Source organism: Tripterygium wilfordii, chromosome 9, assembly GCF_013401445.1.
Source record: "Tripterygium wilfordii isolate XIE 37 chromosome 9, ASM1340144v1, whole genome shotgun sequence".
Lineage (NCBI taxonomy): Eukaryota > Viridiplantae > Streptophyta > Magnoliopsida > Celastrales > Celastraceae > Tripterygium > Tripterygium wilfordii.
In genome coordinates, this window is record NC_052240.1 from 3,098,375 (window position 1) to 3,120,198 (window position 21,824).

The window sequence follows — 21,824 nt, forward strand, 5'->3', positions numbered from 1 at the left end:
ACGTGGCACTAACTCCAATGAAGTATTTGGCTGGATTTGATAAAACGTTTGACATCCATCATGTAAAATGTATCTTGGCGGGTAAATCCCTAATTTATAGAGCCCAATCTATATTATACCCCTAAAAAAGTACTGCCATTTTCCCGCTACCTGACACAAGACACATCAAAAGAAAGACAAAAGCTTTGTGGGTTTACCTGAGAAAAAGAAAAGCTTTGTGGGATTTTTAATTCGGTCCATTTTTGTGCCTTCACATGCAGTCTCAAAGAGAGAGAGAAAAGGACAAAGGCAGTTGCTTTTTGGGGTTTTGTTGTATTTTCCGTTAAAGAAAGTTAGGGTTTTAGATCGTAGAAAGGACTGTTGAAGCACTAGTGTACTGTTATTACCTTACTGGAGCTGCCGGGCACAGAATATTTTCTGGGTCCGCTTGTATTTATTGCCAGTGGTTGTTGATTTATCGACCCATTACTTGTTTCTTTATGGCTTTGTTGTGGCGATTATACACGGTGCTTGGACTTGGTAATGTATGTGTAGTAATCCATGTTTAGCCTGCCGTAAAGCTCTTGTTTGTATGAAAAGAAGTGGTTTTGATACCATAAAGTTCAAGGTTTTTTTAGCAGCACTCGTTACTGGCGTGCCTTACATTGTGCTTGAAAGTTGAGATGTACAAGAAAATGCTGCATTATGTGTGGCTAGATCTCTGATTGGACCACGGTTCTGCGGTTCGTCTAGTTTGGTTATTTGAAAGTGGATGTTTTCTCTGTTGAAGCAGTGTCCTTTTTGGGTTGCTGATGCTCACTGAAATCCCAGTCAGTCGATTCAAGTACTGGGTTTTGGCCTAAGGTTTTCCATTGCCTGGTAAGGAGCACCGCATTGAGAGGTTTTTGGTTCTAAGTTTTTGTTTTGCTTTGTGAAGGAGATTATTGCTAATTGTTTAAAAGAAAGGCTTGTTGGGTTATCTTGTTTTGCTTTAACTGGATTGCAGCTTAGCTGACATTATTTAGTATCAAAATTGATATTTTCAGGACCCTTGGTTGTTATTTCTATTCTGTATTGATGTCGTAAACAGCCAGTGTTTCTTGTCTGAGTTGTGCGATATGAGTTCAAAATTCCCCTTTTGTTGTTGACATTTTTCCTATAGCTTAGTTGGGGGGAGCCATATTTAGTTTCACTATGAAGCTCGTTAGGCTTTTGGTATTATCTCTACTTTGCCTTTTGGCTTTGGGGCAGCTTCCTTCACAGGACATTTTGGTTTTGCTTGAATTTAAGAAGGGTATCAAGCATGATCCGACAGGTTTTGTCCTCGAATCATGGAATGAGGAGTCCATTGACTTTGATGGGTGCCCTTCTTCATGGAATGGGATTGTTTGTAATGGTGGAAATGTTGCCGGTGTTGTGCTTGATAACCATGGCCTATCAGCTGATGTGGATTTGAGTGTCTTTTCAAACCTCACAATGCTTGTAAAGCTTTCTATGGCAAACAACTCTATCATGGGCAAGATTCCCGATAATATAGGTGATTTCAAAAGCCTTCAGTTTCTGGATCTCTCCAATAATCTGTTCTCCGCTTCGTTACCGCTGGGTATTGGTAAATTAGAGAGACTACAGAACCTGTCATTAGCGGGGAACAACTTCTCAGGCTCAGTTCCAGATTCAATTTCAGGGCTTCTATCAGTTCAGTCTTTGGACTTGAGCCGAAACTCCTTGTCAGGATCACTTCCAGCATCATTGACAAAGCTCAACAACCTTGTCTATCTAAATTTATCGTCTAATGGGTTTACCAAGAGAATTCCAAAGGGTTTCGAGCTAATTTCCAGTCTTCAGGTGTTCGACTTGCATGCCAACATGCTTGATTTTCATCTAGATGGAGAGTTTTTCCTCCTATCAAATGCTAGTCATGTTGATCTTAGCGGAAATATGCTAGGAAGCTCTACCTCTCAAAAACTGTTACCAGGAATTTCTGAGAGTATCAAACATTTGAATCTTAGTCACAATCAGCTTACCGGTTCACTGATAAGTGCGGGGGAGCTGCCGTTGTTTGAAAATTTGAAGGTCCTGGATCTGAGCTACAATCTGCTTTCGGGAGAACTGCCTGGATTCAATTTTGTTTATGAGCTTCAGGTCCTTAAACTCAGCAACAACAAATTTTCAGGGTTTATTCCTAACGACCTACTTAAGGGGGATTCTCTGCTTTTGACAGAGCTGGATTTGAGTGCCAATAACCTCTCAGGTGCCTCTTATAAACTCTTATGGCTTCATAGCTTCTAAATTCCCTGGCTATATTTGAATTTTTATGCTTGCATATGGATTTTAGGATCTTCGTACTAACCTGTTAAATATGAATCTTCCGTTTATTTTAATCTTTCAGGGGCGATAAGTATGATAATGTCAACAACACTGCACATGCTTAATCTCTCCTCAAATGCACTTACTGGTGAACTTCCTTTACTGACTGGAAGCTGTGCTATACTCGATTTATCGGATAACCAATTCACAGGAAATCTAAGCAGAACTATAAAGTGGGAGAATATAGTGCATCTTGATATCAGCAAAAATCAACTGACTGGATCTATTCCTGAGGTTTCTGCACAATTTCTGCGTTTAGATTACCTCAACCTCTCTCATAATTCTGTTAGTGGTTCTATCCCTGAAGTTGTCGGTCGGTATCCAAAGCTTAGAGTCCTTGACTTAAGTTCCAATAAGTTGGATGGATCCATTTTAACTGGTTTGCCAGCATCACCTACTTTGCAAGAACTTCATCTTCAAAACAATTTACTCTCTGGTGCCGTGGATTTTTCTTCTCCAATCAAGACCAGTCTTCTGGTTCTTGATCTTTCTCACAACCGGCTTAACGGATATTTTCCTGATCAGTTTGGGTCATTGACTGGCCTTCAAGTGCTCAATCTTTCTGGAAACAATTTTTCTGGTTCTATTCCAACTTCCATGTCTGACATGAACTTGCTAAGCTCATTAGATTTGTCACAAAATCACTTCACAGGTCCTTTGCCAAATAACTTTCCTAGTAGTCTTAATAGCTTTAACATTTCATACAATGATCTCTCTGGAGTTGTTCCTGAAAACTTGAGGAAGTTCCCTAGTTCTTCTTTCCATCCTGGAAATACTGGGCTACGTCTTCCTAATGGTCCTCCTGGGTCAAGCAATTCACCTGCTGGATATTCGAAGAGGAAACCATTTAACACTTTGGTCAAAGTGATAGTGATAGTTTCCTGTGTGGTTGCTCTGATTATTCTTATTTTACTTGCTATTTTCATACATTATATTCGTTTATCAAGGAGATCTCCACCAGAGCATGTCACCAGTAAAGGCATTGACGGGCGCTCTGCAGAACGTTCCTCTGGTATGGGTGGAACACAGAGTGGTGCTGCTTTGGTTGTTTCAGCTGAGGATCTCGTCACTTCTCGGAAAGGATCATCATCTGAGATCATTAGTCCTGATAAAAAACTGGCAGCTGCAACTGGCTTCTCCCCATCAAAAAACAGCAATTTGTCTTGGTCACCAGGGTCTGGGGATTCAGTCACAGCTGAAACCCTTGCAAGACTGGATGTGAGGTCACCAGACCGATTGGTTGGAGAGCTGCATTTGCTTGATGATACAATTTCATTGACACCAGAGGAGCTTTCGAGGGCCCCAGCTGAAGTGTTGGGCAGAAGCAGTCACGGAACTTCATATAAGGCTACACTGGATAATGGGCTATTTTTGACTGTAAAATGGCTGAGAGAAGGAGTGGCGAGGCAGAGAAAGGAGTTTGCTAAGGAGGCTAAAAAATTTGCAAACATTAGGCATCCTAATGTGGTTGGTTTGAGAGGGTACTACTGGGGCCCTTCACAACATGAAAAGCTTATCCTTTCAGATTATATCTCACCAGGAAGTCTTGCAAGCTTTCTTTATGGTAATGTTTCACAATTTACCTTCCTATTTATTAATTGTGCATTTACTGTTTACTCCAAAGGCAAGTAAGGGAATCCTTGTATAAAGAACGGGAAGAAAACAGCAAAACCACAAAAATGCATACAACATAACTTTGTATGGGACCTTAGTGAGTCCTGCAATTTTTAGATAATCTGTTGGTGAATTCATAATTTCATATCCTGACCAATTCATCATGGCTGATCATCTGTTATGTTTAATCTTATACATGTTTGTTTTCTTGTATAGTTAACTGAGCAGTCGCTTATCAAAAAAATAAAAAAAAAAGGAGCAGTCTGAGAAATTGATGGAATCTACACTAGAATCGAGTAAATTCATGTGAACTGTTTAATTCAGAACAAAAGGCTCCAACTTAGTCATCTTACTTCATAGTTAATAAGATATTCGTCTAACTCCTGGTCCAAGTTAATTTGATGTTTCATTGAGGAACCTGTGGCATCTGATTTGATAGTGTTGTCATTCTCCACTCCGAGTTTTTTGTTTCTGGTTCTTGATGGGAACATTTGTTGGCTCATTTTATCATGAATGTGCCATTTCTCATAGTTGTGTATGTTACATGTAAAAACTAGAAGAATGCTTCTATTAGGAGCATGCAGTGTTTTTCTCAATCGGACGAACTTGAAGTTTGGTATGCCATTGTTAAACCGTTCTTGCATATGCCTAATTCCTAAATACTAATAGCCTTTTAAATTACATATGAAATGACTTTTTAAATATTGATTACATTTCTGTTAAACAAATTTCCAGATCGACCGGGAAGAAAAGGTCCTCCATTAACCTGGGTCCAGAGGCTCAAGATAGCAGTTGATATTGCACGCGGACTTAACTATCTCCATTTTGACCGTGCTGTTCCACATGGTAACCTTAAGGCGACGAACATTCTACTGGAAGGACCTGACCTGAATGCACGTATTGCTGATTACTGCCTCCACCGCTTAATGACCCAGGCTGGCACCATTGAACAGATTCTTGATGCTGGGGTTTTGGGTTATCGCGCACCAGAGTTGGCTGCATCGAAGAAACCATTGCCATCTTTCAAGTCAGATGTCTACGCCTTTGGAGTAATATTGTTGGAACTTCTAACTGGTAAGTGTGCTGGTGATGTCATTTCTGGTGAAGAGGGAAGGGTTGATCTGACAGATTGGGTGCGATTGAGAGTGGCGGAAGGTCGTGGTTCAGAATGTTGTGATGCCACATTGATGCCAGACACGCAGAATCCAGCGGTTGAGAAGGGAATGAAGGAGGTCCTTGGAATAGCATTACGATGCATTAGATCGGTCTCTGAGAGGCCAGGTATCAAGACTACCTATGAAGATCTTTCATCTATATAGCTTGCTCATCTCATTTCTTTCTGCTTAGTTTTCAGGGTATTCGATATCTCATCGGCCTCCTCTTTTGAGTGATGATGTTAGCCTTTTGTCGTGTGATCAGCTGACTACGTTAACCATTGTCGTAAAAATGGGGCTTATTTCCTTATGGACACAAAAATTTCCAAATCAATGGCTATATGATCATTTTTGTACCAGATGAACAAGGATGTGAAAACAGGTTTCTGCCATTGGTATTGTGTCAATATCATTACAGAAGTTAACAACATTGTGAATCACCACCAGCTGCTAAGATTGTACATTGGTGTCATTTAAATTAAATGTCAAGATACCGCAAAACACAACCATATCTCAGGGATGAAAGTCAGCACGGAAGCTGTCTAATGGACATCATCTTGTACTGGGAATCTGCCTGGATTCAATATCCTGGAGGCGAAGAGTTACAGCTCGCTTATGGGCTTCCAGCCCCTCAACTTCAGCCATGATGGCCACATGAGGGCCAAGTTTCCTGAGTCCTTCCTCTGTCAAAGATTGCACTGTCATATACTTTAAGAAAGAGTCCAAAGATACACCACCATACATGCGTGCGTAGCCATATGTTGGGAGGACGTGGTTAGTCCCACTTGCATAGTCTCCAACACTCTCCGGCGTCCACTGCCCCAAGAACACAGAACCTGAAGAGAGAATAACTAACATTAGGATCTGCCATCTTTAAAATTATCAGATGCAAGGAATTGATGACAAGTGGGCTACATCAACCACTAAAAAAGAGCATTATAACAGGATTTTCTATGACAATCCATGAAGTAAAAGATCCAGAACCCAGCATATGGCAGGAATTTTGGGGGTGCCATAATAGCATCAAAGTTGATTTAATGATAATGAAAGTAAACTAATGCTTTCCATACCCAAAAAGACCACGATAAGCCTGTTTTCGAGCATACCTGCATTCTCAATGAAACCCTCCCATTTTTCTGCATCTTCCACATTAATGATTAGATGCTCAGGGGCATACATGTTTGAAAAAGTGACTGCCTGAAAGGCCAAATGACAATGTGAGGTTCAGAAAGAAATAAATATAGGACTTCTTGCACAATAAAGTAAAAAAATGAAGATTATCTATCCCTCACTCAGTCGTCTAAGGATGCGGACTGTACATAATTGGGTCAGTCAAAGCAATGCACAAATAAACATTCAGGTACAGACAGTCAAAACAACAAAAATAACTAAAAGTGCACACATTTCACATTCAATGCCACTTTACAGAGTAAGTCAACTTATGGAACTTCCAATCTTTGGGAATATGGCAATACAAATGCAGATTGTTATGCTCACATCTCCTCAAGAGTTCAATATCCATATCATTTTTGAAAAGTTGGGATCCTAACAATGTATACAAAGGCTTAAAGGTATAATAAACATTCAGGAAAGCACAAGAAGGCAACCTCAACCATATCTCGAGCAAAAACAGTGAAGCTGTGGCTTAGAGCTTTCAAAGCAAACTCTCCCCTGGGAAGGCTTTGGCACTGCTTACTAATTTCCTCCTCAATGGCTTTCAAATCCACACCATCGCCAGCAATTACAAGAACAACCTGGCTATCAGGGCCATGCTCAGCCTGAAAATTAAAAAGAAATGACTCAAACATCAAGTGCAATGAAGAATGAAGAGACACATAATGTTGAAAGCAAAGAATTTCTCATGGGTCAGTGGGTGGGGGACTTGTTCAAAATATCCAACCCAAGCTCCATGAACAACAAGGTCACTCAGAGACTAGTAATTATTGTGTACAAATAGCCTAGAATTGATTAAGAAGAGTGATATTAGTATCACAGAACCTTTATCACAATGCTGACATTAGAGAGAAAGAGAACCAGAAAGGGAAAGGCAAACTAGAGGAACAAAAATTAACGACATCAACATTCCATAAATCATTAAAGAACAACTTAAATTGAGGGAAGACCTGCGAAAGCAAATCTGCAGCTATATGAACAGGACTGGCATATTTGTCAGCAATGACCAAAACTTCTGAAGGACCAGCTGGCATGTCAATTGAAACCATTGCTTCACTGTTCTGTTGAGGAAATAAAAACAAAGAAAGAATCAGGTCAAATAAAGATGAGAAGCACACCATTTATGGCATTCTTTTATTTCCTCTTAACCTTTTCATATAGTTATTTGAACAGGGTCAAAAAACCAGCTAAACAAGTTCTAATAGGGAAAAGAAGGCATACTTGGAGTATCATCTTTGCAGCTGTAACAAACTGATTTCCAGGTCCAAAAATCTTCTCGACCTTCAAATTATAACATAAACATTTGTAAAACAGCTGGTGAAGGAACAACAATTCTCATGTTGGTGAAGAGAATAAAAAAATAAACAATTGGAGCAATTATGATAGAGATTAGTTTTCTTATCACTAATTTTCTTCAGAGCATAATGAATTTTTACAGTGTCCAATACCTTCTATGCATTCTGATTATAGATTTAAATCATCATGAACTAAATCAACTAATCATATTTAAAACTGCACGAAACATCACATTCAAATGGAAGTCCTGCCAGAAGCCTCTTTGATCTTAGTTGTTTCTTACCTCTGACACAAAGTGCTCTATGCCTTATGATTGCTTTACATCCATAAGTTCCACAACTAACTAACAAACAGGAACAGATCTCTAGGTTGAACCTATCCTTCCCTTCTCTCACTACCATTCCCACTTGTTGGAAGTAATCTGTAGGATTGATCTTATAAAAATTGATAGGAAAGAAGTCTATTAAAGCCTAAGCACAAGTTCTTAATGAAACTATGCTCTTCTCTTTTATGTCTCCCGAAAGTACAAATCAGTTTATCGTTTTCCTGAAAAATCTAAATAGCTAGCTCATGTGTTTCATTATTGTATGCAGGGTGTATCATTATTGTATGCAGGATGGCATCTCCTAATTGCTTTCTATTGAATGATTGCTTATACAGGAAAATGAATGACTAGTTCAATGTGTGCAAGCCATCACATTCAAATATTACAGAGAGGACTATTTGGACCCTTCAATTGACAGTAAACAAAAAAATGATTATCAGCTTGACAACATTGTGTCAGATCATAGGAGCACAAACCATAGAAAACCAAACAAAAGAATCATGAAATACTTGTTTTGCAACTCAAGAAACCAATCAATAACAAACTTGAGAATGTAATATTGATACCTTTGGGCAAGATTCAGTCCCCCATGCCATGGCAGATATTGCCTGCATGTCAGAAATCGTTAGATTACTTTGTAAACACTAATTGCAATGTATATACAGCTACCCACATAACTAGGAGTAATTAGCATCGTCAACGAAATAGTGCTATGTTTAATGCTGTCAAACCTGAGCTCCTCCGGCTTTAAGGATGTGAGTTACACCAGCTTTCTTAGCACAATAGAGTACCTCCTATATAAAAAAGAAAAAAAGAACAATTCTATATATTAATGTCTTCATCAAACGCAAAGAACAATGCACCCACTAGCAGTGTGTGGTCTGAGAAAGGGCAGATGTATGTAGCACTTTTTCATGTATTGCATAGAGGCTATAACCATGGCTTGAACTATTACAGACACCTAAGTTGCAACTAAGCAACTTTATCACTGCACCATGGCTATACATATGAGTTTTAAAAGAGGTATGAAAAGCACCTTGCAGATGCTGCCATCACGACTTGGGGGGGTAGCAAGAACAACAGTTTTGCATCCAGCAATTTGTGCAGGCTGGTACACGAATAAAGAGACCAATATAGTCACTCTAACAACTATACAGAGGATACAAGCCATTAACCAGAAAAGTAACCAATATAAACATATCAACTTACAACCGAAAGCATCAGAGCTGTTGACGGTAAAACAGCAGTTCCCCCAGGTACATAAAGACCAACAGAACCAATGCTCCTTGGTACCCGTTTGCATCGTACGCCCTGAAAATTTTGCAATAAAAAAGGCGCATACAGAGAGTGGACATAGAAAAACAAATTACAAGTTGTAATGCTGAATTACCTTCATATTCTCAACACTTTTTTCTACTGACTTTTGAGCAAGGTGAAATGCATAGATGTTATCATATGCGACGTCAAATGCTTCTCTAATTGTTGTATCAAGCTGCCATAGGTCAAAAGTAAGAATCTCACAAGTTTTTATACCCCAAAACAAAATTCTGTCCAAACTAGAGTACCTCTGGATCAGGGAGGTCAGCAACATTATCAACAATCTTGTCCAAATTCACCTTGTCAAACTTTGCAGTGTAGCTTCAAAAAAAACAATAAGCAATAATAGTACCAAGCTTACATTCGAAGAAGACTAATAGTTAAAGAAACAATCTCTAAATCCATAAGAATTTGAGACATTTCAGAAACAATATACATTACAAAACGGATGTAAATATATATATTAAAGAAATCAAAGAAGCACCAACTCTTTGACTGCTGCATCGCCTTTGTTGCGAACATCATCAATAATAGGGTTAACCTGATACAGTGTTGATAACTTCAATAAATTAAACAACTTAAATATGAATGTTTTCATAAATTTGTATATGAAGTGTAGAAAAGAAGAGTAATTCCCTAAGGAAAATCATTGCTGGCTTAAAGAAACAACAGATGCTCACCATTCCAAAAATAGAGGAGAAATCTATGCGAGGACGAGCTTTGAGGCTTTCTACCTCAGTAGGAGTAAGTTCAGATAAGCTATACGACTTCATCGAGCACTTTATTCTGCTACAATTAAGTCCTGTGACAACAATTCGCTATTAAGTGGGAAGAAATTGCTTCTTTCTCTTACAAAGAAGAAACAATAAAACCAAAGAAGAGACACTGAAACAGATTTCATTTATCAGAAAAATGAAAAGAGATTCCAAAGCTAACTCTCTCCTCCCTTCAATTCAACATCATTTAGTAAAGTAAAAAAGTTTATGTTTGTGTCTTTACTAATTAGTTTATTATCTGTATGCAGATTGATAATAGTTCAAAATACCAGCTAACTCAAGACATGATCCAAAATTTCAGCTTTCTATGCTATCCTGAGACTCCACTACAGTAACTTCTTGTCACACTTATTTTTCCTACTCTGAAACTCTATCAAATTGACCAAGGGCTATTATTGTGACGCATGTATGAGCAGCACATCCTTATCACTTTCATCAAAAAATAAATCGAGAATAAAAAGGGTTATTGAATCAGTAAACCAACAAGTCATTAGGGACTCAAAAACTTCAAATTGCATCTGCTCACTGCACCTGCAACGAATTGATTGAATTTGGTAGAACGAACTGTTTGCAAACTTCGAGATATATGTGGCTTCAAGAAACAATTGATTCGGTTAAAAGAAAGAAGCTGAGCGTCCATCAGCACCTTCAATCAGAAAATGAGCACATTTCGCAACTAAAGACTTACAAATGTCAGAGAAATGACACAATAAAATTAAAGGAAGGAAGAAAGAAATACAGAGGGAGATGATTTTAGGGTTACCTGCACGGTGAGTGATAGACAGAGTGAGGCGGGTTGGTCTGTCAGAGTGTCAGTAAGACGGAGACTAGTTCCCTGCTGCCGACTCCCGAGTCGACTCCTCTCAATGTCTATTTTGTTAAATCGGGTTCGGGTTCGGGTTCGGGTTCGGGTTTGGCCTAAATGTATTATTTAATTAATTCAATATTATGAAATAATGCATTGATGCGCACCGTTTTGAGGGGTTGACGTGAAGCACCAACTTTGACCAGCACTAACACGCAAGCGCCAACTTTATTTTTGGGTTCTAAAGATGTTCAGTCGTCGGTCGTCGACTTGAAAGCTCAAACTCGCCGGTAGGTAGTAGAACCAACTCGCCTGAAAACTCAATCTCAGTTTCTCGGGAAAGTCTTTCGACCCTTTTCGAAAATTCCCGAGAAAAGACTCTCTTGCAGGAAAAATTACAGCTTTACAATGTTTGCGATATGGGGGCAGAAAGCGATGCCTCTTTTTAATGGTTTTTGAGAGAGAAAGACTTGTTCTTTCTTTGTTTAAAAGGATGTATTTGGTTAGGAAGAGGTGTTTACTGTTTACGAGAGAATCTTAAAGAAAGAAGAGGAGGTGATGATGAATTTGAATGAAAAAAGAAGGAAACTTTTGTGAAAAAGAAATAACCGTTTCCGTTTTATAATTACTAGACATTGGGGCTTTAGGGCACAAAACTGCGACTTCTTTTTCTTTTTTGTGTGGAAACATTTATCTTAAATCTGCATTAATTATTTTCTCAACAAATTTGATGCTGAAAGATTGATTTTGGGTAATTTCTAATTTTATTTTTATTTTTCTTGAGGATTTTTAAGAGTGTAGACCAATTTTTGGATTGAGTAAAAAGGGATTCTCATAAATCTCCAAAGAGATTGAGGCACCACACATTCTTCATCAAGAAACCCAAATTGAACCAAGCATGCACTAAAAAGTCACAAGAACATCAGAAGCCAATCCCAGTAAATGTAACCAATGATCATTAGATTTCTTTGAGAGACCGTAGTATTGTACAGCTTTGCAGTTGTAGATGAGGATAGAAAATGGGTCCTAAATAATAGTTAGCATATTAGAACTGACATTGTTGGCCCTTTCTATGCCAATAGTTTTGTTTTCATGCTATCAGTTGTAAAAAAAAAGGCAGAAAATTTAATCTATTCCCTATTCCATTCCCATATAATTTTGTAGCATTCTGCTGCATCTTTGTGCAGAGAATCATCTTCCTGAGATTGGAGCCTCCTAAATAGAGCAATCTGAGAAGCAAACCCGGGTTCGACATCGCCTGAACCACCAACTCCGCTGAACTCCACAGTATACCCATTCATTTTGGCTAATTCAGAAGCCCATTGATTGAACTGCTCTCTAGTCCATTCAAACTTGTGATCATGATTTCGAAATTTAGGAGCTTGTGACGAGGGTTTCTCTTCTGGATCCTCCTCTTGCCCGCCGTTGTTAGACCCCTGGAGTATCGCATTGTACTCGTAATTTGGGGTTGAAACAATAAGAATCTTGGGACGAAAAGAGCTTAACACGACAACCCCGAACAGATAGGCCAGATCTTCTTCCATATGTTCAATCACCTGATATGTAAAAATAAGTCCTGGCTATTAGACTAACAAATATTGTGATTTGAAAAGGTCAGTACGGCTGCTCTACAATTACAAATTCTGTGTTTTATAGGAAGCCGTAAGTTAGAATGTCTGCCATTTCAGATAGTTCGCATAGCATGAAGCAGTAGTAACAGGATTAGATGGCTTCTAACAGGCAGTACGAGGACAAGAAACAAATTAACAGAACTGCAGACATGCAAATCTAAGCTTGCAATCTGATGCTATCAGTGACTCAGTCCAAAAGAATTCATCAGAAATACCTCCCTCGCGAGACATCCAAGGAAGAAAAAGAAAACATATATGACAAGCAAAGGCAGATAAATAAATATGGGTACCTTGTATCAGAGCCTACAATAGAACCTAGGATTTCGTAACCCAAGTGGCAAAAATAACTTGCAGCACTTCCACTTGATATTCTTGGTTTCTCTCTATGTCATATAGGATCATATCCACATTGCAAAATTTATGAAAAAAATCTTCATTCCAGATGAAATATAATCCACAGTGACTTAGATTTTCGTTTCCTTTTATTGACTATGATTTCAAGAGATATTGCACTGCATTGATTCGGTTTATCAATAAATATTCACCATTTTCTTTCCACATTTTACGCATTGAGAAATTGTATCTTACAAGACAATGATGGAAACGTGTAGACTTTGACACCAAAAAAATCACTTCAACATAAAATTTGTTGCTCCTCTGATATTTCGGGGAGCAACTTCAATACTCAAGCATCGATTCGAGATAAAGAGGAGGTATATCAGAGTGAAAATCGGTATGACAATCGAAGCATCAGCCAACAATTGAATCCTTGAGGATAGATAGGGCTGAGAAGGGGAATACAGTACCTCTAAGCAAGTTCCAATATCAAATCCAAGCAATCGAGAATCAAAATCTGTGATTGAACCGTCATAGAGGACTGCAGACTTAATGCCAATACAAGGTACTTCAGCAACTGACTTTGTGCCTAGTTTTGTATGAAGGATCTGCAGTAAACAAAATCCATGATTAGCAGCTAAATATTTAAAGGAAATAAAATCTCAGTCAAAAGAATAGGCAATAGTATCTGGATAGCAGCATTTACAGTATAATCTTTCATGTAATGATTGTAGCTGAAAAACCAAAATTTATATTTAGCAATATAAGACTCAGTGGTTGTAGATGGTTCACACCTTTGCAGCTCGGCTGAGAGCTTTCTGTGATATGTCAATACCGACAATCTTCTCCAGTGAAGTTGTATAACCCAACAAGGAATCCAATAAACTTCCAGAACCGCATCCAAAGTCAACCTGCAAAAAGACAGATGAGCTAAAAGATTAATGATCAATTCATGACTTCAATACCAATAATCAGTAAATAAGAAACATGGAACATACCAAAGTAGTGGCACAAGATTCTTTAATGCGTTGCACTGCATATTCCACCCGCTGGTTTGAAAGAGGAGGACTGAAAAGAGCCCGTTCCATTCTTTCCTCCTGGGGTTCCGTAATGCGTACAATTGTAATACGGTACTCCAAGCAGCAGATTTCTACCCAAATAGAGAAAAAGCAATACAAGGTAGAGCTAGTTAGATATCAGAGCCAAAACTAAAAGCACAAAGAAATATAAGAACAACAGTAGCATCCATTAGTTTGAAGTTTCAACACGATGGAAGTTCCATCCATAAAGGAACTTTTTTCCTCAAGAATATGAGCTGAACTATTTCACCATTATAACCAACATGTGTCAGTCACAAGTAGAAAGTCACTATATTTATCACATTTTCAACCTAGAAAAACAGAAAAGCAGTCCTATAATGGCCGATCATGATAAAATTTACTGATTACTTGTGGGGAACCCTGAATAAAATATAAGTAAAACTGATGCCAGAAGAGGGAGCAACTCACTTGAATCCAACAAAGAAAGAGTTGTTGTAGAATCAGCAGCTGCACCTAAGATAAGTTCTTGAGAGGGTAACTTTGTTTTGAAACAAGCAGATTGGCCGGTAGACATCTGTGTCACAACTGTTTCAAGTTGAGGAATCACTGTACCATTCCCCATCTCAAACTCAAACTCATCATTACTTTCTAGAAGCACATTCACATTTTCACCTTCTGCGGTCAAGAACACAGAATAACTTATACACAACAAGGATCCACTCGAAGGACATACACCAGAATCTCGACCTTCAATATTCAAAGTGCAAACTCCAGATCCTGCCACATTATCTTTTGATACATGGCAAACTCCTTGAATCTCACCCTTCTCAACGTGGGGAACTGGTCGGCACAACACAAACACTTTAAGAAAGTTTTTGGTACAAAAGCGAATGTCAAGGGCATCAGCACATTGGTTTAGCTTCTCCAAAGGAATACCGGTATCCCTAAAATATGCATTTAGCCATGTAAGAACTTTCAAAGAAACATTATGGGCAGAATCACCCTGCTTCTTATAAATTTGCTTAGGCGAACACTGTATCAACAAGTCCTGAGACTTCGAAAATATTTTCACTTCACACCTAAATGAGCTTTCGGATCTTAATGATTGAGACAGTTCTATCTCATCTTCGGCAGGCTCAATAACCTTCAGTTTCTTGAGTGATCTTGATGACTCAGATACAGATTTTGAAGGTACATTCAGAAAAGAGAAGACAGGCTCGGATAGCTGGTGCTGACGGCAAAACATGCAAAGGATTTCCTTTGGGAAGGAGCCCTTCCAATTTGTTTTCGTACTAAAAACAGAAGGCAGCTCAGCTATAAGTATTGCCTCCCTAGACAACTTGTAAATTCCACTTGGTGTCTTACCTATAAGTGTCCTGTTTATGCACAACTCAATCTAATTAAAATAAGCAAAGTCACAAAGTTTTCAATAAATAATTATCTGATGTACTGGTTTATGCTTCACATAAGATCAAAAGAAAGAGAATCAAAATTTTTAAACAACAAAACAGCAGAACTAAGAGTTTGATCAAGGATGCAGGTGTTACACTCTCACCATGCTTAACAAATACAAAAACAGGAGATACTGAATTACTGAAACATCAAATTACACTAACCTCTAAAGCTTTCATGAACAACTCTTGGCTTCCCAGAGAGAAACCCCGTTATAATCAATGGTAATGATGAAAAAGAAATACGAAAAAATGAAAATGATAACCCGATAGTGATATAAATAGCTTGGCTTGTAAGTGAACATGGTTTCTTTTGAGCCGCTTGCAAGGCTTAGCTCAAGCTCAATTTGTTTAGTAAACAAGCTGAGCCCGATTTTAAAACTCTTCTACTAAAAGAATGGAGCCAGAGCTTACTGAAACTTGGCTTGTATTCTGCTTGGCTCACAGTTGGAGGGGTTTTTGGATCATGGTAATCGGGGTTACGACATCTACCTTGGCAGTGCTTGTGGAAGTAGAAGCAGGTTAAGAGAGAGTCATCATTCACCCCGAAATACTCTTTACAGGGTTGTCAACCTCCCAAAATTCGGGGTAGACAGGTAGACGGAGCCATGGAGATGAGAGAAAATGCAAGCCACCATATTTATTTTGAGTTTTGAACTAAAGTAGTTCTCATAAGATCTTTATTCAAGGTTAATAAGTGATTTTAGTCGAGAGCTCGAGCTGAACTAATTTTAAATGAACAGGGTTTGCAAATGATTTGTAGAGCTCAAGCTTGAAATTTTAAGGAGCAAGCGGGTCTGAGCTTAGCAAAGTTTGGCTTGACTCCGCAAAACTACACCCCCAGAAATAATAGTTATAGATCGAAAATAAAAAATGTAACTTTATATCACAAAAAAAATACCACAATCACAAAACAAAATGAAGCAGATTATGCACAGTGCACAAAACACAAGGGAATCCATCCACAAAGGAGAGTTGTTTTAGATTTGTATGGTTCGAGTTTATTGGGCTTTTACCAAAGGGATAAAAATGGGGGTTGGTACATAATTGGATGGTATATAATTCACAAGTTTGTCATTAAGCAGACCAACAACGATAAAGCTCTTCCTCAAATGAATTTTGGAAAACTTGAATGGAACAGAACTTGAAATAGAAGTAGTGAGATAAATCGGTGAAAATGATAAACAAGTCAAATTTTGTGCGCATAGTGAGAACGAACCTGTAATACAATTGCAAAGACATATCTTCCATTAAAAGATCTTTGGACCTCCATGTGTATCCAACAGATGCCATTATTGCATCTCCATATATATCCTGACCACAGATGTAGCTCGCCCTTGCATTTAAAGATCCTTCAGAATGAAATTTCACGTTTAGATGATCCGATGACAGATCCGACAGAAATGGCTCAGGAGCAGCAAAGTAAACTCTTGTCTCAGAAGAAGTTTTCCCAATATTCCTGACAGGGAGAAAAAGTCAGTCTGGCACAAAGAGCACAGACAAATTTAAAACAATTCAGATACAGAAAGAAAGTGAAATCCATGGAAATTTCACTAGAGCAAAGCTCCTCCTACCTTGAAACCAGAACCTTGTTGGCTTCCGTTAAACCAAGTTTTTGTGCAATAACATCAAGGTAGTATCCACTGGATGACAAATTGAGAGTTACTGGCTGAACGGTTTTCTCCAATAAATAGGGAACATATAAAGCTTCAACCAATGTGATTTCAGGAGAAACTGATTTCTCGATAGCTGATGATTCGATGATCTCAGTTGGGTATGGATTTTTTCTCTTAATTGAAAGTTGTCCATTTGAAGAGACAACGGACTCAGATAATTTTGCAGCAGCCCTCATAATAAGTGAGATGATCATGAAGAGATTTGAGTCCGCCTTAGGATCAATCAATCTACAAATATTACTTAATTTTGCATCACACACAGCCATGACAGAAACAGGAATGGAACCATAAAGATCATCATCTCTCTGCAAAGCTGCTCTGAAGTGGCCACCAAGTGGATGGAGGGATGGAAGGAACTTAACCATTGACAACAATGTAGCCAGAAATGGTCAGTTCAACTATTGTATGAGTAATAACAATCAAAGAACATGATGCCATAAAAAAATTGACATTTGAATATGCTGATAGCAGATGTCTTGTGCAAAGCCACAATTTGACAAAAAAAAAGTAATTCGAAATTATAGACCGGTTTTAGTAACAACAAAAGTAAACTTTAACAGTAAATTGTTCTAAATTATCCATTGAAAAACTGAGAGGTGTCTGGAAACAAGAGTAAATGAAAATTACAGCAACTAAATCTTTGAGAGCAAGAATGGGGATGTACAGATGGAAAGAGCAGGTCCTAAGTATGCTACTTGCGGAGGTTACAACAATTGAACAGTTAATCAACTACGCAATTATGAATGAAAGTGCACTTAAACTTCTCAATACACAAACACAAAAGGTTTCTTTTTCTTCCTTTGAAGGGGCCTACTCGTTCTGTTTTGTCCTTTCCAAAGCCTTTTTCCTCTACTTGACTGGGTCCATTTTTATTTACTGGTTGTCCATTACGAGTAATTGTTTCCTTTTCTTATGAAACCTGCTTGTTCTTTTTGTCCTTTTCAAAGTTTTTACCTTCACTTCTCTTTTCCCCTTTTACTGGTTCCATACCAAGAGTAACAATCCAATTCCTACATTAATTAATAATTAAATAAAGCATAGAAGAAAGAGCGTGATCTCATACAATCATTATGTGAGCATTTTCTTTTCTTACTCCAAAGAATGATATGCAATAATGAAAACTAAAAACCAACCTCATCAGAAAATAAATGAGACACACGAGAAATTAAGCCATCCCACACGTCCACGACAGAGGAACTATCTGTTGTTGGTTTGATGCCTAGCTGCACCAGAAAAACAGATAAATGAATTTTTCTATCCAAAGAGAAAGCAGTTTAGAAGACTAAGGGCATGCCAATTTCAACAGAGTACTCAACCTTTGGAACTTGCAGAGTGATGCTTATAACTTTCGAATTTCTAATATTCTTTGATAACAGAACATACGATGCCTTCAACAGGCTAATTCAATCAAATCTTCGGTAAGATACAAACTACGAAAAACTCATTTGAAGAAGCATGCATAGAAAGCAAATAATTTAATTTTCAACCAGTAAGAGTCATTCACGCAAACTTATTTTATTTCGGAGGACAGATTAGAAGCAGCATCTAGGTTAACAGAAGAATAGAATTGACATTGATTTTATATATTAAGGAGGCCTCGTAATTTTCAAATAACTAATGACTAGATATTTAAGATACAGCATCATAATTTGAAGCCTATGTGGAATTAATCATGTTTCTCCACATTGTGAGCTTCTCTTGCTCAATACTAACATTAATATCTTTGATCTTTGAAATTTGCAGTGAATAAGAATAAAACAACAGCAGTGAGTGCAGTGGTTAATAAATTGTTATTTTGCACTTTTTCAAACGCCGACAAACACAACTTGAGTTGGAGCATAGGAGTCAATCATGACCGTCTCGCAGAGTACAAAGATATGATCTTCACCAGACACCAATTAAAATTTCTTGATTCATAAATGAAAGAAATTAAGATGTATGTGTACACCACTCACATGTGGTTTCACTGACCATTCCTATTGTTCTAAACATCACTATAAGCAGCACAATCAAAGGATGCAACTCTTATTGGAAATTCAACAAGAATACAATCCTGATGATGATGATTTGAGTAAAGATAAGTGGCAGACCTTTTCTAATGCCATCTCAGCAGCAGATTGCTCAGCATCCTTCTTCTTCTTGAAACTTTTGGAAACAACCGAAAATTCAGGAAGCTGCAAGTGGCAACAGTAAAGGCGGGGGCCCTTCTGTGGAATTACCAGTCTTGGGCAATCAATTTGAGGGGGCTCCTCTACTTCCTCAACCTTGTAGCATGCATCGCTTCCAAATTTCTGGTAAATAATAGCCTTAGGTGTAATGGTTACCTTTCTCACAGCTACAGCTGAAGGACCTCCGGTTTCCATCTGTACCCTCCAGGCGTTTGAATCAATATATTGAGCACAAAAAAATCAACAAAATCCAAATGTATAACCTACAAAGAAAAAAAAAAGAAAAATCAAATTCAATCAAAGCATAAGTCATTCAGAACAACCCTAATTGTCCACCAAAACGGCAAAACCTACCAAAGTTCGTAACATTATACACTCTCCATGTAGAACAATGGAGAAAATAAATATCTGAGTTAATGTACGCCTTAGAATCAGCAACAAAAGTACTTGTCTGCATCATCTGTAGGACTAATACATTACATGTACACTTTAACCAATTCATTATAGTCTCAATATATGCTCAATTTGCACCTAGAAATCATTGATCATATATTTTAGGTACTATTACGCTTTTCTTCTGATCCTCAACAATTTCTTCCGCTAACTTGGGGGAATCCCATAAAGGTAATGGCATGGCATAAAACATAGCAATCAGTAAATAATTTGAAAGCGAATTTAAGTGTATAAATTAAACAATAATACAATAACAACGAAAAATAACATGAAAGAAATGATCTTTGCGAAGTGAATTAAACGATAACAATGAGAACTAACACACGAAGTACTCCAAATAAAATGGAAAAACAAACCCAAGTGAAGCCACCGAAGAAAAACTCAACAAAAATGAAAAATCATAAGCGGTTCAAATATTCAAAGGCGAAAACTTTATGTAATGTACAGCAATTGAAGAGACATACCTCTCTGCGTACAATGTTTTACAGGGTCACTCTAAGCGAGAGCCAAAGAGACTATCTTCTTGTCTGATTGGCGTGCATATGAGTGTGGGTTTGGGGGGGAGCACACACAGAGAGAGAGAGAGAGAGGAGGAGGAAATTCCGTACAGAATGTTGTGTTTATTTCCTTTATAAGTTTTCCTTCTAAGAGCTTCTTCGTTATGAGTTTGAGAAAAAACAAATTTTTTCCCCTTTTTTACACTTTTTAATAGGACGACTTCTTGAGAAAGTAAATTGAATTATAAGATTGGAAACTAACTTCTTGAGGAAGTTAATTGATTTATAAGATTACACTCGAGCCACTAATTGGAGTAATAAGAATTGTGTGTATAATCCTGATAACGAGGATTTGAATCACTCGAGTTACTAATTTGAGTAGTAAGAATGTCAAATGTCATGGACACAGGACACCCCCTGTAGTTAAGGTTATTTCTACGTACACCCCTCATTTTGAATTTGTAAGAATTAAACCCTTTGTGCTTTGATTTTATGTTTGTCGCAAGTCCCTCCGTCCTTTGATTAACATTGGAGTACAAAACAACATAATTTTCACTTAATAAAATTGAAAAAAAAAAAACTCAAATAAAATATTATTTACTCAAAAACTCTCAAAATTACATCTTTTTTCATTGGATGTCACTTTAGGGTATCGTCAGGGAATCCGCCGGTGATATCAATATAGAGTCCCAACGAAAATCAGGTTGCTTCAAGATTTTATTGATTCCCTACCACAAGGGTATATGTGACATTTGCCCTAGTAAGAATTGTGTGTATAACCTTTTATGATGAGAATTTGAATGAGGGTTAGGAAATAGATGAAATGGCGAACCGTTGAGTTTACAAACAATACCAGACAATAGTCTGGTGCTTTGAGTACCGGACCTACCCCAAATCTGAATTTGAATTCCTCTCAACCCGTTTAATTTTTTTTGAATTATAAGATTGGAAACTAATTATTTCCTTTTAAATATATATATTCCCTTAAAATCCACTAACACTTTGACTTTAACCAAATACACCCATGGATTTAGAATTTGGATAGAAACACCATTAGTTTCCATAAATTACTCTTAGGATTTTGGTGTAAACGGCTCTCTTAACGGTTTTTCTTATAAACCCAATACCTATTTTCGTATAGGTACGTGGGATTAATGGAAATCAAAACTCTTATTAATCTTTGTAAATGACCCAATAACCCAATACCTTTTTCTTCTGATCGGGTTTTTGCTGGGTAGCCGGATCCGGAGTCGGATTTTGGGCGGCCCAATGGCTCCGAGCGAACCACCACATTGCCCGTGTTGTGTAATCGTAATTTGGGAATGAACGACGACGGTCTGTCCAGTGAAATCGTCGAGAGATTGGCCTTTCTCCTCGTCGGAAGGATTGCTCTTTCTCGTCGGAAGAAAGCACTGGTAACTGTTTGTTTATGCAAAATTTAAACAATTCCTCTTCTTCGTGTTATGCCTAGTAGCACATATTGCCATTGTAAATGCTCAGCAATCTATAATCTACGGTTTCACGAGGATCTAAAGACGGTTACAATCTAAATTACAAGTTAAATCGTACTGAAGGAGGACAATGCCAAGGATTTCATGTTTCAATGGGGTTTCTTTATTTTGAACTTGTTTAAACTCAGAACGCCAATGCTATGTGTGTAGCATGTGGTTGTCTCGTCAGTGAATCAATATGTGAGGATACATATAGTTAATCTTGCTTTTATTCTTCAGTTCTTCAGTGTGATCTTGTTCCTTTTTAAAATATGA

The 21,824-nt window shown here is 37.8% G+C and overlaps 3 protein-coding genes across 8 annotated transcripts; 1 reads left to right on the forward strand and 2 right to left on the reverse strand.

Moving 5' to 3' along the window:
* Positions 1-196: 196 nt before the first annotated feature.
* LOC120005673 (LRR receptor-like serine/threonine-protein kinase GHR1) lies at positions 197-5,754 on the forward strand. Its single transcript, XM_038855441.1, has 3 exons — positions 197-2,230; positions 2,369-3,910; positions 4,696-5,754. Exons 1-3 carry the CDS (start codon positions 1,174-1,176, stop codon positions 5,277-5,279), a joined length of 3,183 nt encoding a protein of 1,060 aa, XP_038711369.1. The 5' UTR covers positions 197-1,173; the 3' UTR covers positions 5,280-5,754.
* On the reverse strand, positions 5,486-10,923 carry LOC120005674 (histidinol dehydrogenase, chloroplastic). 5 transcript variants are annotated; one of them, XM_038855442.1, is made up of 15 exons: positions 10,765-10,923; positions 10,533-10,647; positions 9,906-10,027; positions 9,714-9,766; positions 9,474-9,546; positions 9,299-9,400; positions 9,118-9,219; positions 8,945-9,016; positions 8,640-8,702; positions 8,475-8,516; positions 7,509-7,568; positions 7,238-7,348; positions 6,722-6,892; positions 6,221-6,311; positions 5,486-5,950 (listed from the first exon to the last, which is right to left on the reverse strand). In XM_038855442.1, exons 2-15 carry the CDS (start codon positions 10,639-10,641, stop codon positions 5,667-5,669), a joined length of 1,455 nt encoding a protein of 484 aa, XP_038711370.1. In that variant the 5' UTR covers positions 10,642-10,647; positions 10,765-10,923; the 3' UTR covers positions 5,486-5,666. The 5 variants fall into 5 exon arrangements, with proteins under 5 accessions (XP_038711370.1, XP_038711372.1, XP_038711375.1 ...); XM_038855444.1 differs by having other exon boundaries at positions 10,533-10,677; positions 10,765-10,905; XM_038855447.1 differs by having other exon boundaries at positions 10,533-10,593; positions 10,765-10,836.
* An 808-nt stretch (positions 10,924-11,731) lies between these two features.
* On the reverse strand, positions 11,732-20,151 carry LOC120005082 (small RNA 2'-O-methyltransferase-like). Of its 2 annotated transcripts, none has more exons than XM_038854534.1 (10): positions 20,026-20,151; positions 19,031-19,371; positions 18,074-18,163; positions 16,839-17,296; positions 16,484-16,723; positions 14,282-15,189; positions 13,772-13,923; positions 13,568-13,684; positions 13,244-13,381; positions 11,732-12,362 (listed from the first exon to the last, which is right to left on the reverse strand). In XM_038854534.1, exons 2-10 carry the CDS (start codon positions 19,301-19,303, stop codon positions 11,937-11,939), a joined length of 2,802 nt encoding a protein of 933 aa, XP_038710462.1. In that variant the 5' UTR covers positions 19,304-19,371; positions 20,026-20,151; the 3' UTR covers positions 11,732-11,936. The 2 variants fall into 2 exon arrangements, with proteins under 2 accessions (XP_038710462.1, XP_038710463.1); XM_038854535.1 differs by having other exon boundaries at positions 19,031-19,303; positions 20,026-20,131.
* Positions 20,152-21,824: the final 1,673 nt, after the last annotated feature.

Excerpts from the sequence above, each read along its gene's own strand:
- LOC120005673 (XM_038855441.1), top strand. The coding sequence starts at position 1,174 with ATGAAGCTCGTTAGGCTTTTGGTATTATCTCTACTTTGCCTTTTGGCT. Across the intron at positions 2,231-2,368 it reads GAGTGCCAATAACCTCTCAG|GGGCGATAAGTATGATAATG; the intron begins GTGCCTCTTATA and ends TTAATCTTTCAG. Across the intron at positions 3,911-4,695 it reads TCTTGCAAGCTTTCTTTATG|ATCGACCGGGAAGAAAAGGT; the intron begins GTAATGTTTCAC and ends ACAAATTTCCAG.
- LOC120005674 (XM_038855442.1), bottom strand. The coding sequence starts at position 10,641 with ATGGACGCTCAGCTTCTTTCTTTTAACCGAATCAATTGTTTCTTGAAG. Across the intron at positions 10,028-10,532 it reads ATTCAATCAATTCGTTGCAG|GACTTAATTGTAGCAGAATA; the intron begins GTGCAGTGAGCA and ends TTGTTGTCACAG. Across the intron at positions 5,951-6,220 it reads GGGTTTCATTGAGAATGCAG|GTTCTGTGTTCTTGGGGCAG; the intron begins GTATGCTCGAAA and ends TTCTCTCTTCAG.
- LOC120005082 (XM_038854534.1), bottom strand. The coding sequence starts at position 19,303 with ATGGAAACCGGAGGTCCTTCAGCTGTAGCTGTGAGAAAGGTAACCATT. Across the intron at positions 18,164-19,030 it reads CTGAGATGGCATTAGAAAAG|CTAGGCATCAAACCAACAAC; the intron begins GTCTGCCACTTA and ends TTTCTGGTGCAG. Across the intron at positions 15,190-16,483 it reads TCTTTGCAATTGTATTACAG|GACACTTATAGGTAAGACAC; the intron begins GTTCGTTCTCAC and ends GTGCATAAACAG.